At 37.9% G+C, this 18,464-nt stretch overlaps 1 protein-coding gene across 8 annotated transcripts in view; it reads right to left on the bottom strand.

Moving 5' to 3' along the window:
- Nucleotides 1-18,464, bottom strand: part of MEIS2 (Meis homeobox 2) — a 116,826-nt gene that overhangs the window by 86,451 nt on the left and 11,911 nt on the right. For all 8 annotated transcript variants that reach the window (XM_075192143.1, XM_075192144.1, XM_075192139.1 and 5 more), the window contains exon 7: nt 9,171-9,285. In XM_075192143.1, coding sequence (XP_075048244.1) covers nt 9,171-9,285 — 115 coding nt within the window. The remainder of the gene's footprint in view (nt 1-9,170; nt 9,286-18,464) is intronic.

Here is an 18,464-nt window from a genome sequence, read left to right as displayed (position 1 = left end):
CAAGATGAGTGCCAATGTCTTTAGTACTGATAGGAGTCAAAAATATATATTATGTCTCCTTTCATCAGTACTGTTAATTTTTAGCCAATGGAGATATATTTATTATGCTGATTTGGAGTAAATATTTGTCTGGCAGAAAAGGAAAGTACTACAAAATACCCCTTAGAGTACAAAACTGAACAGGTCGAGTTTGCTTAGACCTCAGTTTGTGCTTCAGATCATCCAAAATAAAATATCTTTGACAAGATTGTTGATACTCCTTCACATAGTGCATGTACCACCATACTTAATTACCAGCTGATGCTTTACTGGAGAAAATGACAGAATGTAAATACAAGGGCATAAATCCAGCTTTTAAGGCCCAAGTTTTACATTTGTGTTCACTCCCTCACTAATAGAAGGTGGCCATACTTATAACAGCAGCTTTAGGGATCGAAAGGTAAACATGAATGACACAAAGTACAGCAGGATGTGGCTAAGATCACTATAAATAACCAGTGGCCCCTGAAAGTCTTCAGACAACCTACATCCCTGGTGGTTCGTCATCATCATCATCATTCAATTATATAGCACCACCAATTCCGCAGCGCAGTAAAGAGAATATTTGTCCCACACACTAGTGTTAAATTTGTCAGCAGCCAATTAACCTGCCAGTATGTTTTTGGATTGTGGGAGGAAACCAGAGCACCCGGAGGAAACCCACGCAAACACGGGGAGTACATACAAACTCCACACAGATAGGCCATGGTCGGGAACTGAACTCATGACCCCAGTGCTGTGAAGCAGAAGTGCTGACCACTAAGCCACCGTGCTTACAGGGTGAGTGTGGCCGTTAGAGTCAGTGGAAAATACAATAATTTGCAACACACAACATGTTGGCATTACATCCTGCTCATCCCTGTTTATATGTAAAGTTAACAAACAAAAACTACCACTCAAGCACTTCCTTACAGTACTATTAGCACGACATTGCTGGCTTAGGAAACGTGCGGCTCTTTAGCTGTTAAACTCTAACTCTAAATATCTAGTTATAATGCTGGCAGAGCAAGGTACCACATATAAGCACAACATCTGATTTATCAGCTGATGATTGTTTTATCACCTGCTGGATCCACGCCAGACATGTCTGTTGGGAGGTTTGATAGCTAAGGGATAGGGACCAGTTTGAAGCAGCCATAGGAGCAATCCCGTAAATCTAGGAACCCAGCAGAGAGTGATACATCTGAAAACACTGTGCATTAACCATACTCCCACCCCCAACCCATGAACTCTCACTCTGCATGAATAATTTACCCTCTCTTATGCTAATGGTATCATGAAAGTCTCCCTCTGCCTTTAATGCATCTATTCTCAGCTTTTAGTAACAGACCCCACCCGGGGAAAGTAACAGAGCGTCCGCTTTACTAGAACGAGCAGCACCAGGGGAGTATCAATGATTATGTACATGGAACCTCATGAAAACAAACGGCGTGGTAGTGGGTGCCTGGAGCAGCCTCTCAGCACAGGAGAGAGAATAAGGGCAAGCAGGTACCCTATAAGAGACAGTCGTGTCTTATCTGGATGTAGGCTGGTCTGGGAGGTGGGGTTTGGTTGGTATTGAACCCCAGACCTGGGACTGATGCAATATATTTCCAAAGTAACTTTTCCTTCTACTGAGCAAAGGAATTTGTACCGAGATACAAAGCTTTCTATTTGTAAGGGTGATATGTTATGTGATAGTGCAGAGAGATAACACAGAGAGAATACGTGGGCAACAAAAATACATATAGGAACAGACATTGCTTAAATAATAACAGAAAAATCATTTAATTTATATATCATAACCTTCATAGAATCAGATTTTAGAATTAAAAATAATAGCTGATCTCTGCAGCTGTGTTTAAGTTGTTTTTCTAATAAATGTATGAAATATGTAACAGTTGCTGCCAATTGATAAACAACAAAGACGTAAAACATAGTTTAAAGCAAGGATGGAAAGGGTCTGTGTGTGTATTAGGGAATTTACACTGTAAGCCCCAATGGGGCAGGGACTGATGTGAGTGAGTTCTCTGTACAGCGCTGCGGAATAAGTGGCGCTATATAAATAGCTGCTGATGATGGAAGACTGACAACAACACCATCTAAAAATGTACTTATCATCTTTAAAAAAAAGTAACTTGCTCTGTGTCAGATTGGCTGCTACTGTCTACATAATTCTGTCCACTTCTAGTTTGAAGACAGTTAAAGGAAAGTATAAATGGAAAATGACCAAAACCTTTCCAAACAATAAAATATATATCCTGCTGCTGGTGATGTTACTGTAGCTATTATGTAAAGGTTTAGGCTCCCTGGCATATAGCATACTTGCCAACTTTTTAAATCTGTACTCCGGGAGAACGGAGTACAGATCATGTGGCAGAGGGTAGGAGAGGGCGTGACGATGTCATTACGTCACTATAGCCCCGCCCCTACCGTAAAATACAAACATTCACGGCATGGAATAGTGGAGGCGGGGCTTAATGTCTTAATTAAGCCCCGCCCCCTGCTATTCAATGCCGTGAATTTCTGCATTTTACACGGTCCGGGAGGTTTACCTTCTCTTCCGGGAGGACTCCTCGAAATTCAGGAGCCTCCGGAAATTCTGGGAGGGTAGGCAAGTATGGCATATGGTATTACAGCACAGTATAGTGTGGTACTGTGTAATAGAGCAAGACAGTTTTATTATATAGTCTGGACCCAAAAATCAGAATGACCCTACAATTACGTCTCTTCATTTGCAGTGCAGTACATAGAAAAGATAACCATGCCAGCATCTATGACAATGCAACTACTGAGCACACGGATATAAAATATTCACATTGAACATAGAGTTGCAAAGTTTAAAAACTTGTTTTTACTGCAAAATACAGATGGTAGGGCACTGTGACACTATTGTCAAGTGTGATTAACAGAATAGTTGTCTTGCACTGTTCATATTATGTACCACTGGTATAGTGGGGACTAGGGGGTAAATGTATCAAGCTGAGAGTTTTCCGGCGGGTTTGAAAAACCAATCAGATTCTAGCTATCATTTATTTAGTACATTCTACAAAATGACAGCTAGAATCCGATTGGCTGCTATAGGCAACATCTCCACTTTTCAAACCAGCCATAAAACTCTCAGCTTGATAAATTTACCCCTAGGGATGTACTATTAGTATAGTGGGGACTAGGGATGTACCATTTGTATAGTGGAGACTAGGGATGTACCATTTGTATAGTGTAGACTAGGGATGTACCATTTGTATAGTGGAGACTAGGGATGTACCATTTGTATAGTGGGGACTAGGGATGTACCAAATGTATAGTGGGGACTAGGGATGTACCATTAGTATAGTGGGGATTTAGGACATCTGTGCTAGAGCAGGACTTTATTATGCTGTCTATTCTGTTGTTATCTACTGGCCATTTTCAGGGTCAACGAACACTTTATTTTTAATTCCATTAGCCTGCTCCCCTCCACCCAACTCACAACTTTTACAGACAAAACAAAGGAAAATGACCAATTAAGAGAGAACTATCATGTTGAAATCTCATATTAGCCTGATGACTATCCCCTGCCAGGCTGCATCCTTTGCATTCAGAGGAATTTAATAATCTGAAGTGATGAAAACGGGTTGTGAAAGTGTTGTGCGCAGGAACGCGACTCTCCTGACCTGTGTCCATGGAGCTCAGCACTCACTGGCGCACAGAGCAAAAATCACTAGGCCAAAAACAGCTGGCTGAGAAAGCTATGAAGCAGCAGGGAACGAGGCGGCTTTATTGTTTATCTTTTGTTTATGAGGCTACATTCAAGTTTAATTATACCTTTAAATTAAGGTCTAACAGGCGTCAAGAGAATTCTTCTTCCACAAAGACAAGAAAAAAAAAGACTGAGAGAAAGGAATCTGTGTTTTCACAACTCTGTGGTTTCCAAGTAACTTAACATATAGAATTAGAGAATGTTTCACTCTCTCACAGTATTTGCATTTTATAGTTTAAAGGTAAATGAAATGAGAAGGGCTCACTGCAGATATGTTTTGCTAGAAAACCTCTCATAAATAATGGGTGACTTGCATAGACACAAATTATGGATTAAGTAATAGTTTTATATGCAGATTTCATTTACTTTTATGGTGCCACTAATAGACACAACACTCAATTACAAGGTACTGACAAGGAACAAGTGAAGAATATTTGGGCATTCATGCGGCTACAGAAAGAGCAAAGAGAGGTTTTCTGCACCAAAGAGCTTACACTCTTAATATAATAGATTAACATTAAAAAAGGGTATTCAAATAACTGTATATGATTAAATCAAATTTCAAAGCTCACATATACAGGGATAGAGTTTTGCACATAAAACAAGGGTTATAGTTTATATAGAGACATGGCTACAGACTCAGAAAATGACTTATGTTGGGCAGTGTTAAATGATAAGAACTCTTTACAATTGCGTAGGGAGCATTTGTCAGTCATGTAACTTTGGCACACACATAAAATTAGGTTTAATCAAACCCACTCTACAGATTTGAATCTATCTGGCGAAAATGGTCAACTACTGTCTATTCTAACTTACAGTCAAGTCATCAACAGCATACTTATCATGTTAGAGCAGAACTGTAATGTCAGGTGTGAGCATTACAAAACTGTAAACCGAAGCTACTCTATTGTAAATGTTATGGTCTCACAGAGAGAAACATCACATTTTTATTTTGAAAATAGCATTCCCTGTGTATTCCCAAGTAATGCTATCTAAGCAGATCTAGGTCTTCAAAACTTTACGCGCAAAGATGCCAATCTCACAACTCAAGCACAGCTACACCGTTTCATGCATGATGCGTTTCATGCATGCGTTTCTGCGGTCAATATTTCACACATTCTTCTATTAATGACGTGCACCAAAGCAAAGTACACTCGACTGCTTATCACCAATTCATATTCACTTGTATTATGAGTGCGTCAAACTGGATGGACAACACATAGGGGAAAAAGAACAGTAAAAATGAAAAACTTAAAAGAGCAAATATGTCATCAGACATGAAAGTGATCTGTGTATGAATGTATCCAATTGTAATATTTTTAATGATAAACAGACTTATTTTAAAAGCGTCCGTTTGCCTCAGTAATTGCCAGCATCGACTGACTATACACTAGAAGTCAAGTTAAAATACATTGCTGCATTAAGGGGATGCAAATATTTATCACACATTTTAGCTCTCCTTGTGCAAATAAGTATATCAATAAATAAATAACAAATTTTAGCTATAAAGGATTAATCTCTGGCGCTTCCCTTCAAAAAGACTGGCCTGATTCCTTCTCGTCTGACACATCTGACAATGATGACCACTTAGGTGTAAATAAAACACATTTTATTTCATCCTCCAAAACATAAAAGCAATCATCAGGACATCTCATCACAGTGCAGAATATTATAGAACGACGAAAACTGAAGTCTACTTTTCTCAGCACAGCAACGCACATTTCACTCCCAGTGTGAGATGGAACATATAGAAAGAGACAGCTGTTTACACTTAAGTAATAATGGGTCCGGCAGTGAAGAAGTGTCTGTGATTCCAGGCCTCTTGCAGTTGCTGTCCCAGCCTGTCTTGGAATTTAGTCTATGCCCAAATGAGGGTTTTTTTCCTACTGCTGTGACATGGTTAACCCTTAATATTTCTTTACGAAGTAGCCTTCTTCACAGCACGGCCCAGGTGAGATCAAGATGATCACCCAAGGGTACACGTTTACAGTAGTAAGGAGATTAGGCGGAAGAAAACCAAGCCCTAAGATTGGTTGTGTTGCCATTACATATGTAGAACATGCTAGCAGGACACATAATAATTATAGAATTAGAAAACACTTAAGGGGAGATTTACTAAGCAGCATTTTTTTGCCGGTTCGTGGTGGCTTTACCTCCAACCCGCAGGATTCACTATCCAGCGGATTGGAGGGTTCAAACTTAATCTGACATCAATGTTGGTGGTGTCCACGCAGCTAAAATATTAAAAACACCGAAAAAAAACATCAGTTTCACTAAACGCACTTTAGTAAATGTCTCCTTTAGGCTTTTGAGCGGATTCAAAGTGTAAAAGGTTTGCATTAGGCTTTGTGCAGACTTAAAACATATGTATTGTTTTATACAAACTATTTGGAACATCCTCTATAATTTAGTAGTCCAGGAACAGATTATGCCTCATCTCTTGAATTAAAGTCTGAGGGTTTGACAGCAACTAAGAAAACAGCAGACTAGGTGTGTCTTATCTACCATCACATTCTGTACGTATATGCATACGTACAAGATATATGTTTATTGACTATACAGATTACAAGTGCAAATAGTTACCATTCAATAGATTTGCCTGAATGTTTATTTATTTATTTTTTTCTTTTAAATGATTAAAATATGCACAGCGACTAAGAGTGAGTATGATCACTACCCAACGGCAAGAGATGCACAGCTGACTTGTGCTTATAATAGATGGAGGTTTGGGGCCTCTCACAGACAAGTGCCTGTAAGTGGAGCCTGTACATGGTTACAACAAATATTTAACGGAATAATAACACAAATAAAGAGCTTGCAGCACTGGCGTGTGAATAATGTGCTGGAATTTGATTTGTGATCTGTGTGTGAACCCTCTGGGCAGTTTAGTAAAACCTGTTCCTGAGGGTAAAGAATTCCATCCCCCCCCCCCCTCTCCGTGTCCATCCCAAGAAATTCTTACATGCTACTGTTAGTATAAGCAGCGCTGTACACTCTCCAAGTTGGCAGAATTTGGCAGTTCCTAATGCTGTGAACTTTTGAGTGGTTATTTTCTATAGCTTCACCGACAGATAGCTCACCCTTTCTGGTGCTCAACTACATATTAACTTACAGCAAGAGAACATTTTACAGGGTCTGGGAAACTAGGAGTTAAATTAATTTGGAATCACTTAAGAAAATAAAAAAAAAATGAAAAAAAACAACATAATTTTTTAGTGTAATTATTAAAAAGAAAAAAAAATTACATTCACACATGAAAATAGTCCAATGATTGCTAGCAAAACCCTCGAAATATGTCTACAGCAAAAACATTTGTTCACATGCAAACAGGACAGAATGAGAGTTGTTGCTCGAGGTGACCTTTCAAATCTGCTCCTACATTTTCTGTTTAAACCTCACAGTTTGCTACTAAAATCCTATGTATATGAAAATAAAGGCAGCAGATATACTTCACTCTCAGTTCTGATCTTTGCAAAACCCTGTACAACAATCAGGGCCTGAGATATGGCAGACAACACGGCAATGGGAAGTTCCACACACATTCACAATGTTCCGAGTAGAGCATTCTGAGGATTCCAAACAGAACAGACAGGTTCCATAGAGTTCAGGGAGGTTCCACACACCACAGAGAAGATCAGAATGTACAGAGAGGTACAAAGCCACACAACAAGCACATTCCATACAATCCATACAGGTCCCAAAGAGGATCTAGACAATTCAAATATAGCCAGACAATTTGGTCAAATGTCAGATGTTTATCCAAGCATCTAAATATGTATCATCATCATCATCATAATTTATTTATATAGCGCCACTAATTCCACAGCGCTGTACAGAGAACTCACTCACATCTGTCCCTGCCCCATTGGAGCTTACAGTCTAAATTCCCTAATATAGACACACACTCACACACATAGACATATACATACAGACAGAGAGGTAGAGACTAGGGTTAATTTTTGATAACAGCCAATTAACCTACCAGTATGTTTTTGGAATGTGGGAGGAAACCGGAGCACCCGGAGGAAACACACGCAAACACAGGGAGAACATACAAACTCCACACAGATAAGGCCATGGTCGGGAATCAAACTCATGACCCCAGTGCTGCGAAGCACAAGTGCTAACCACTAGGCCACTGTGCTGCCCATGCTGCTGTATCATGTATAAGTAAACCATGTTATAACACAAACACACATTATATATATATATATATATATATATATATATATATAAGCTGTCAACCTTACTTGTATACCATAATGCTTTAAGTAGGTGGTTCTATGCGATTAACAGCTCACAAACAGCACATTTGTATCATGCCACTGGTCTGAGTTCCAGTGCTTCTAAATGAGGGTTCATGCAATGTAAGGAAGGTACACATTCTCACCAGAAAAATATAATACACCATTATATAACCATTCAAAATAGCAACACAAATTACAAACCATTAATAATACTGTAACCAGCCAGACCAAAAAGGAGCAATAATAGCACACTAAATAGTGACATTGAGAGTCATAGGGGCAAATTCAGTTGGCGCGCATTTTTACCATTACTGTGGTAAAAAGTAACGCACACTTTTGCTTGCACCTCTAAGGGGTGCTAGCAAAAAACGAGCATTACTTCTGCAAAAAACAATACCAGCTAGGTGTCTGGCGGCCCTTCCGGAGGCACCTCGCACAGATTTTTTCCCCAATTGAATTCCCTCCATAGTGTGGCAATTATCATATTTCTATGGGATTATATCCCCCCTTTTCAGAATAATAGTTTTGATTTGTTACATCATAGTGGATCATCCCACTTGCAAACAGGACATAACCAAAGTGATTCAAAGTCACTTCAACAAGCTGAAAGGAATGCATCATGCACATACATAAAATGACATGGCAGCCATCTTGTACGTAACCAATACAACATCCACATGAAAGACCAGCAGCAAGCAATTAGATTGAAAGTAACTTGTATTAAATCGATTGAAGAAGAACGAAACACCTAACAAGGGACAGTCACCTAATATTAATTCATTTGGATTTGTTCTACTTCAGTGCAGTTATTAGTAGCAAAAAAAAAACAAAAAACAATAAGATTTGTCTCTGGTAAGCCAATTGGCTCACTAAGATAATGCTAATAGCCATAGAGAAAAATGTTTCTATTATATCTTCTGACTACTCTCCCTGCTCTACCCTTATGATAACCATATATGATAATACATTTTCTGGCTTTGAAGAACATTACTAGATTCAAGTGACATGTAGTTGAAAGTAAATGACTGCCCATTACTAGGACGGCATGCATGTATAGTAATAAATAGCACTCTGTCTCAATACATTCTATATAGTAAGCACTACCCAGAAATACTGATTGCTTTCCTATCTGCTCACAACATACATTGACAAGAGGGTCCTACCTTGCTCACTGCTGTTGTCTCCACTCTGTGAAGCATGCCCACCACTCGAGGGACCCGGCGTGCCGGCAGAATGGGTGGATACTGCGTCATCATGATCTCTCCATGAGGCAGGGTTCTGATGAGGTTGTGGAGGGTTGGTGAGAAAGAAGGATGCCCATGAAAAGTGAAAAAGAAGAAGAGGAAATTAGTGAGGTACCCCAGGCATAACAAAGAATGTACTACTACAGCAACTGTACCATCTATACAGATATATATTTTAAATCTACATATGTTAAATGGGATGAGCCACAAACACAACGATTGAGAAAATGACAATTGAGTCATTTCAATGCATAATTCTGTAAATATCATTCAAAATTGTCAGAACTTTATTTGTCAAAATGATGCATTGACGTTTTAGCTGTGAACTGAAATATGTTTAGCATAGTTACAAGTAGAAGACTTTTTTCTCCAGTTTTTTTAATATTCAACACATGTTTTGCAGGTATCCACCATTATCAATTGGAGACACTTTTTTTTATCATATCTCTGACATGATGTCACATGTTATGGGATTTTCCCTCTAATTTCATATACAGAACTATAACATGGGATCAATGAGTGAATTTATTGCACATTTGTGCCTAAGAAGACCTGATGGTTATGTTAAGACAACTAGTCAGCCACAGCATGGACCTTACAGTGCCTTTCAAGGGCCATTTGGCGGTGGGCTAGCCAGATGGCAAACAGGCTCCTTGTTCAACATATGACATCACAGGGATGTGGAGAGTAAAGCAGATGCTATGTGCGTGCTGACAGAAGGAATTTCACCTTTGAATTAATATTAATCTATTGTGTACTGCACACAACAAGCATGCCTTATTGTAGCTAGCCATTCAGCAGGTAGTAGTCATGAAACTGCTACATTGGAAATAACTAAGCTTTAGTCAAATGAAGACTGATCATTCAGTCCTAAAACATAGAATACTCATATGAAAAGGGAAGGCAAACAGCGCTAGAAGTTTTCAAATAAATTACTGTATCCTACTGTGTTAAGGGCCAATGTCCCCTGCTGTTCATATACACAATCACATGCAAATCTACTGGAGTGAGCTGAAGAAGTAACTGAAATGTGACAGACAGAGACAGAGTGACTATAAGAGAGAGTATGACAGGAAACCAAGTGCCAGTAGAAGAGAACAGGAAACACCATTGAAGAATACAAGCCGGATTCATTAAGGAAAGGAAAGCAAGAAAATGAGTAACTTTGAACCTTGGCACAACCATGTTGCAATGCAAGGGGTGCAAATGAGTTGATTATTTTGCACATAAGGAAAATACTGGTGTTTTTTTCATGTAGGAAGCAAATATTTGACAGCTTTATTTTCACACGGACATTAAAAGTTGATCTAGGACATGCTCTACCCCAATTATAATTCTGTACTCACACTTTAAATTTACCTTCCCCCTCCAATCATCATCATCATCGTTTATTTATATAGCGCCAACATATTCCGTAGCGCTTTACAATTGGGGACAAACATAATAAACAAACTGGGTAAAACAGACAAAGAGGTGAGAAGGCCCTGCTCGCAAGCTTACAATCTAATGCAATGGTTTTGCCAAGGTCCAAAGTTACTCTTTTTTTTTTTTATTTACTTTCCTTGATGAATCAGGCCCTACATGTATAAAGATGGTAAGAAAGTGGGCACTGGTAATATGGTTATTGCCAAGGCTGTATTTACTGTACAGGTGAGCTAAGCCCTGACCAGTTGAGAAGTCATTGTAGAAATTCAATTTACTTCTTTTCCTTTAGATTTATTTTCTGCTACTTTGTTTTTACTGACAACCTATTTTCCCCAGTAAAAATAATGGAAGGATGTTTTTATTAAAGTGCATTAGCATGTAGGTGCAGAGAGTGTCCTCTCTACACGCAGCCTGGCTTATGCACAATGTAATTATATTGTATAATGCATAATATCTGTCCATAGCTATATACAGTAAAATGTGCCATTTACTGTATTGTAAATTGGTACATTATTCCATGTATCCAGGACCATATTACATGATTTACATACAGTACAATAAAGTTATGCTATGTGTTCTAAAAAAATTACCATTTAACTGCAAATTTACAGACTGTTCATTCTGCGGAACATTTCCCCTCACAGTATCCAAATTCTTTCACTGCATAAATCTGTGCCCCAAAGTTTTAATTCCCCGGGGGTAAAGGGAGTCACAATTCAGGATGATTAAGGAGTGTAACTGTGTCTGCTATAAGGAGCTCTGGAGCAAGGTGGAAGCATTCCTTAGACACGTGAAACAGCTGCCTTGTCACCTGCTAATAACCCGCACTAATTAATACACTGTAACACCCAGTGTCCCACCTCCCACCCAGTGTGAACGCAATCCTACACTACCCTAATAACGGCCACAAAGCTCCATGACAAGTATGGCATCTGGTCTTGGAAAATGGAGGTAAATTATTACACCAGCGACAATATTAGATTTATATCCGCTGCCTCATTGAAGACTAGAACTAGTGTAACAGATAGGAGAAACCAAGCTGGACAGAGCTCAAGATACCCAGGAAGTAATAGCACAAATGTAATAGTATCAGGAAAAAGTAATAATACAAAAATATATTACTTATGAGAAAATTATCCAAAAATTTGAGATTTATGTTGGAATTGAAGACGTATATATTGTGAATTTGTAGACTTGGGACAATTTTCAATGCTCGGATATAAAACAAGGTGCTCACACAGACATTGTGAGAATAGCCTGCATGTTTTTAACGCAAAATCGTGACGTAAAATTTACACCAAGTTTCGTGTTAGGATCTTAGGGCCCGAGTCATTAAGGAGGGCAAAGCAAAAAAAGGAGTAAGTTTGATCCTGGATGTACCATGTTATGACACAAGGGGTGCAAATTAGTCTATTATTTTGCATAGAAGTTAAATACTTTCTGCTTTTTTATTTAGCACACAAATACTTGATAGCTTTATTTTTATATTGAAATTTAAAGCTGATCTAGGACATGCCCTATCCCAAATATAAATCTGTCACCACATTTTAAATTTTTCTCCCCCCTCCAAAGCAACATGGTTTTGTCCAGGTGCAAAGTTACTCCTTTTTTATGCTTCCCTCTCCTTAATGACTCAGGCCCTTAGTCTATATATTTACACGACTGAATGCAATGTGTAAGTAAATGTACTATAGTGTGTTGTGTGTTATATGTTATTCCAAGATATGTAGTTTACTAAATACAACAATAAAAGTAACAATACGCTAATTTCAAAGGCAAACATGATGCTATTTAGGGCAGGGTCATTTTCCTTATTTTGCTTCTCTCTGGAAGCACATGCGCTTATTGCCTGTATTGTAAACTATTCCCCTGACATATATCCAAATGTGCTATATATCTATAACGCATCTATAAAGAACTTATAAAGTAGTACAATCCAACAGCCGTCCAATCATAAACATAATAATGTATTGTTGCTGCTCACTGCTGAAATGACCCATCCTGGGTCCCAGTGGTACAGAATCACTGTATCCTTCATTTCATATACTGAATGTATAAATATTGAACATTGTGGGTGCCATAAACCCTACATTAGTGTTATGGTTAGAGGATTCTGGGTAATGAGCACCGTGCAGGACCACGGAGGCAATAATAGTCCAAAAACATTGAAATAAGGCACTGTAAACTGTAGTAGGTAAAGGCTACAAAGTACATGGTGAAAGCAAAATGAGAGAAAATGCAACGTGCCCCCTTCAACACCTAGGAAGAACAAAGAGGGTTCCAGCTCATCACTACAAAAACAATGGAGGTGGGGTTGTTACAGGGTAATCACATAAACATAGGGATAACAGACGGGGAGATATAGGACATTGGATGCTATAGCAGTGACAACGCATAAGGCTCTGGAACAACGATAAGACTATAGGATAGGACAAATTATAATATATATATATATATATATATATATATATATATATATATATATATATATATATACATACATATACACACACACATACTTACTATCAATGTTCGTTGTGTAATTTACACTGATGCGTAATATATATATATATATATATATATATATATATATATATATATATATATATATATATATATATATATATATATATATATTTTAGATATATTTTCTCTCCTGCATAAACAGATGTAATTATAAATATATAATTCCCCCAAGACTTAATAAACGGCTTACTTATATGTACATGGGCAGACATGCTACAGAAACCTTAATAATTTACGATACAAATGTGCCTTTCTTGCTCCCATCTAATTGTATTAAAGAGCAGAGTTTCCAGGTGAAAAGCTGAGAATATTGAGCAGCCCAATACAAAGCAGATGAAAAAGACATCCAAGAAGCAAGGTCCCATGGGAAGGCATTTTCTATTTGCCGGGCCGCAGCCCCGCAGCTGATAATGCAAGTTGTAATTAATATAAAAGCAGGAGACAATATGGGAAGAGCTTGTACTTGCACTGCCACAAGAGATCTCTGTGTCTAGAATGTGTTTCTCATTTACACACCAGCCCGCCCCGCAAAATACTACTTTATCTGCACAGGCGCCCTGGGAAGGTTAAAAAATGGATTTAGTAACATAATTGGATATTGCTAAACCTACAAAAGAGAATGAAGTCCTTATACTGATTTGTTTTTAGTTGGAAACACTCCAATGGGAATAAATCAGCGTATATCTGTGTGTACATGTATATCTAACATATATATATATATATATATATATATATATATATATATATATATAAAATCTTAAATGTTACATGTGTGTATGTTTATTACAATTGTGTTTATCATTTATTTATGTAACATCTACTATTTCTGCAGTGCTGTATGACCCAGTGGCATTTGAAATTGAGTTTATCTACAACGGGCACACAAGCATACAGGCAAACTATGGCCACTTTAGTCTTTAGGTAGCGGGATGAAACCCAAGTACCTGAATTAGACCCAAGTACATGAATGAGACCTGAGTAAACACGGAGAGGTCATACCAATTGTATCACTGGCTCCCCTTCCCCTACAGAATCCTTTTCAAACTCCTCACCACCACTTACAAGGCTCTCTCCAACTCTACTGCCCCTTACATCTCTAACCTCCTCTCCATTCACACTCCTGCCCGCTCCCTGCGCTCGGCCAACGACCGCCGCCTCTCCTCCACTCTTATCACCTCTTCCCACTCCAGAATCCAAGACTTTTCCCGTGCAGCCCCCCTTCTCTGGAACGACCTCCCTCATTCCATCCGTCTCTCTCCTACTCTGTGTTCCTTCAAACGTGCACTCAAAACTCACCTCTCCCTCAAAGCCTACCAACCATCTACTTAACCCCCATCTCCTCCCTTTAGCTCGTCCTCCCTTCTCTCCTCTTGCCTCAACTGGCTCCTCTTGTGCCTGGTCTGTTTACCCTCCCTTAGGATGTAAGCTCATATGAGCAGGGCCCCCTCCCCTCCTGTCTCCATACCTGTTCTTCCGCTCCGTCTTTACTGTATATGACTGGCCGGAGTTTATGAAGTATTGGTACTTTTTGTTCATTGTTCTGTATGGTTTCACCCTGTATAGTCTACTGTTAGTACTGTGTGCGGCGCTGCGGATACCTTGTGGCGCCTAACAAATAAATGATAATAATAATAATAATAATAATATCAGAATTAGCACCCTGCATTAATTTCATATAAAAGGCCCCAGCACTAGAAATCAGCAAAGCAGGTTTATTTCTCTAACTACCAGCAAACATAGAGGTGCATCTTCATGTGAATTGTTTCCCTAGGTCAGGGTTGGGGAAGTCCCAGAAGCCTGCCAGCCAACACACCCTAAAAATACTACTGGTGCTTACAGTTTAGGAAACATTTCTACTTATGACAGTTGATGTCCCTGGCTCCTTAAAGGATCCGACTTGTTTATAGATAGGATTTGCTAGCGTCTGACTATTACATGATTTTGTCCACCACTGTCCAAAGTTCTTATACTTCTGTTCATCGCGTGTATGTTAAACGAAGAAGACAATGCTTAACAGCAGGCTGGGGCTTAGATTACAGTTTCCCTGTATTTGTAGTACAAATCATCGCCGCAATATAATCTGGTTTGAAAATAATCATGAAGAAAGACTATCAGCAAAACCGATGCACATATTCTGATATTCTGAATACATAGGTTCTTTTCTGGGTAGATAAGTTGCTTGAGGAGTCTGTGGGGGGAACACAGGCTACAACATCTTCTGCCATAGAAGCCATATCTCAGAGCACTGGAGTGGAGTCTTTGAAGATGGTGATATCTGTGAGATGCCTGTTTTGAATTTACTACTCTACCTGTGCTTTTATTGTCTACTGATTGCAAGATACAGTTAGATGTGCAACCTTTGCATTACAGGCCTTTAGGATTTCAAATATGGGTATAAATGTGCAACTAACAAAATGAACAGTACAAGCAGCCCGTCTTATAATGTCACCATAATAACTGTTCACATGTAATCAAGGAAGGAAAGTGTTATGAAGTCTGTGTGTCAGCCAGACATCTATGTGACTGGGTCATAATGCTCTTCTAGTCTACAGTATTCATTCATATATCTAAGCTATCAGTGAATTAATTTCAAAATCGTAAGAATTGTACTGTGTTTACATCACAAACACAACAAAAGTCAATATTATACAAAAATGTAAAAATAACAGAAAAGATATGTTGCTTTCTATTAACTCCTTTACAAGGAAGTGGGTGATTAATGTGGATACAGCTGATTAATGTGGATAATTCTAACAGTCACATAATTAGGCATTCTAGATACTTTTATATAAGTTTCATAAGTGTATCGGTAAGTGCACAAGGCTTCATAGCAGTGACTACACAACCACAAATGTATATGTTGCAGTATTCTATAGAAGAATAATACTACATCATCAGATACATAGAAAACATACACACAGTAAGTTTAAACACACAATTCCAGTGTGAAAACTACATCTCATATGATATTGGATGTTTATAATGACCATGGTGTTTCCAATATGCACACAGTATATTTCAAAAACTGCAGCTATGATAAGATGTTAATGTTACAGCTTCAGCAGACACACACAGACCAGAAACCCTTACACATACCGCTGTCACTCCTGCACCACACTTCCCTTGTGTGGTTTTCAGCTAGAATTGTTCCTTATTGCCGCACTCAGGTAAACTGTAAACTTAGCACAAAGTCAAATTTTTAATCTAGACTTCATATAAACAATTTATGGAAGTGTTTAATTCCAGTGCCAGGCAAGAAATGCTTTTCTAAGCACACAAAGTTACAAAATGTGTGCATGATATTCAATCAGCTTTTTCATTGAAACTTGAGCTTAACCAAACTTATGGATCAGGAGTAAAGCAATATGTTGTATGCTCATGTGAAAAGCTCTAACTCGTTGCACAGGAAGGGAACTAGTCCAAGTATGCACTGTCAACTTCAGTTTATTTAAATATCAGATATCCACCAAATTAGTTTTTCAAATTTACTCTATGCACATTGCAAAGTATGTGGTAGGTTAGTCTTTTGTGTAGCCTATTTTTATGTGTTTTCGCAACCACTATCTTTGCATGCAAAAAAATCCCATCTTGCTTACATAGCTGCTTGCAGACATACAAAACTAAGTGCCATGCCAAATTCAGGCTATCGTGGCTTTAGAGCTTTCAGGCATCTGCACCATGCGTTGTAACAAAAAGAGATCATGCTATTTTTCATAGGCATAGTGTAATTTCGATCAGATGCACACAGTATCATTTCCAGCTGGTGTAATATCTATCAAGTAGAAAAATCAAAAGCACAGCTCATATAATATAATATAATATAATATAATATATATATATATATATATATATATATATATATATATATATATATATATATATATATATTGTGTGTGTGTGTATTTAATATGTGTGTGTGTATGTAGTGTGTATATAATGTGTGTGTATATATGTGTGTGTATGTGTAGATATGTGTGTGTATATATATATATATATATATATATATATATATATATATATATATATATATATATATATATATATATATACACACACACACACATATAATACTGAAATACTGTACATATACACAGTGGTGGAATTATATACATTGCAAGTGATTCTTACTAAAACTTATTCCTAATGAAAGGTGTCTACAAATAAAGCCTGAACATTGATAGCAGACACAGAGGATAACTATACAGTCATGTTTATTTGCTGTACTATTTATTACATGGTTGCTATGGGTGATACTATGTTATTGAATGGGTAATTCTGCATATAACTCTCAAATTATGCAATACGTAAAAGGTGTCATCTAAACAATGTAATTGATGGAGATGTCATCTGGACATTAGTTACCCACCAGACACTTCATAAAGTTCTCAGGACACAAAGATAAAAGACCTCTCATGTCACAACTTTGAATAAAAGAACTGTCCTGTGTACGCTTCACATAAGTCAGCCTGGAGCAAATACAGAGGAATTCCTGGCAAGTCCTATTCTGCGCCCAAGCAAGCACTCAACTGCAAGCTAACCTTCTACAGGCTTCCGCTCAAGTGCGGAGCTCATGAACACAACCTCATGCACTCCTGGAATTATTTACATTCTTCCACTAAAGAAATCTCCAACAGGTCCAGGATTCTGCTAATGCATTACCGTCCAAACCACAGCCTCTAAAGCAGGGAAAAGTTACTTTTCAGAATGTAATACAAACACACTGTATTTAAGTCGCAGTAGGTTGACTATCGCCATAAAGGAGCATATACCAAATAAAATAAAACAAAATCATCTTTTTTGGGAGTTAGCATTTGACCTTTGAATCTGAGACATTCTTGAAGATGTGGCATCAGAGTAGGGAGTATTTTACAGTAAAGGTACGATAAGATAAGAGAGCATAGGAAAAAGAAAAAACAGGAAAGGGAGGGAACGGACAGTTTTGCTTTGTTTTCAATTACCAAATTGGAAATTTTAAGAAAATTAGAAAGTAAATGATTGCCTTTTTGTATATCCACTGTGATAAGTATAAACAGAGTGTGTTTTTTTGTTATAAAGAGGCAAAAAAAGGATAATTTGTCCAATTTATGCTGTCTGTATTTTTATCTACATGTGTGTATACATATATATATATATATATATATATATATATATATATATATTTTATATGTTGTCTCCTGGAAAAGTTACTCATTGTGATCTGCATACACTTATAATGTCATAAGTAACAAAATAAACTGGTTGGCTAAAACTATTTGGGGGATG

Source organism: Mixophyes fleayi, chromosome 12 (genome assembly GCF_038048845.1).
Source record: "Mixophyes fleayi isolate aMixFle1 chromosome 12, aMixFle1.hap1, whole genome shotgun sequence".
Classification (NCBI taxonomy): Eukaryota; Metazoa; Chordata; class Amphibia; order Anura; family Limnodynastidae; genus Mixophyes; species Mixophyes fleayi.
Note: the sequence above shows the minus strand (reverse complement) of the source record. Positions and strands in the feature narration are given on the sequence as shown.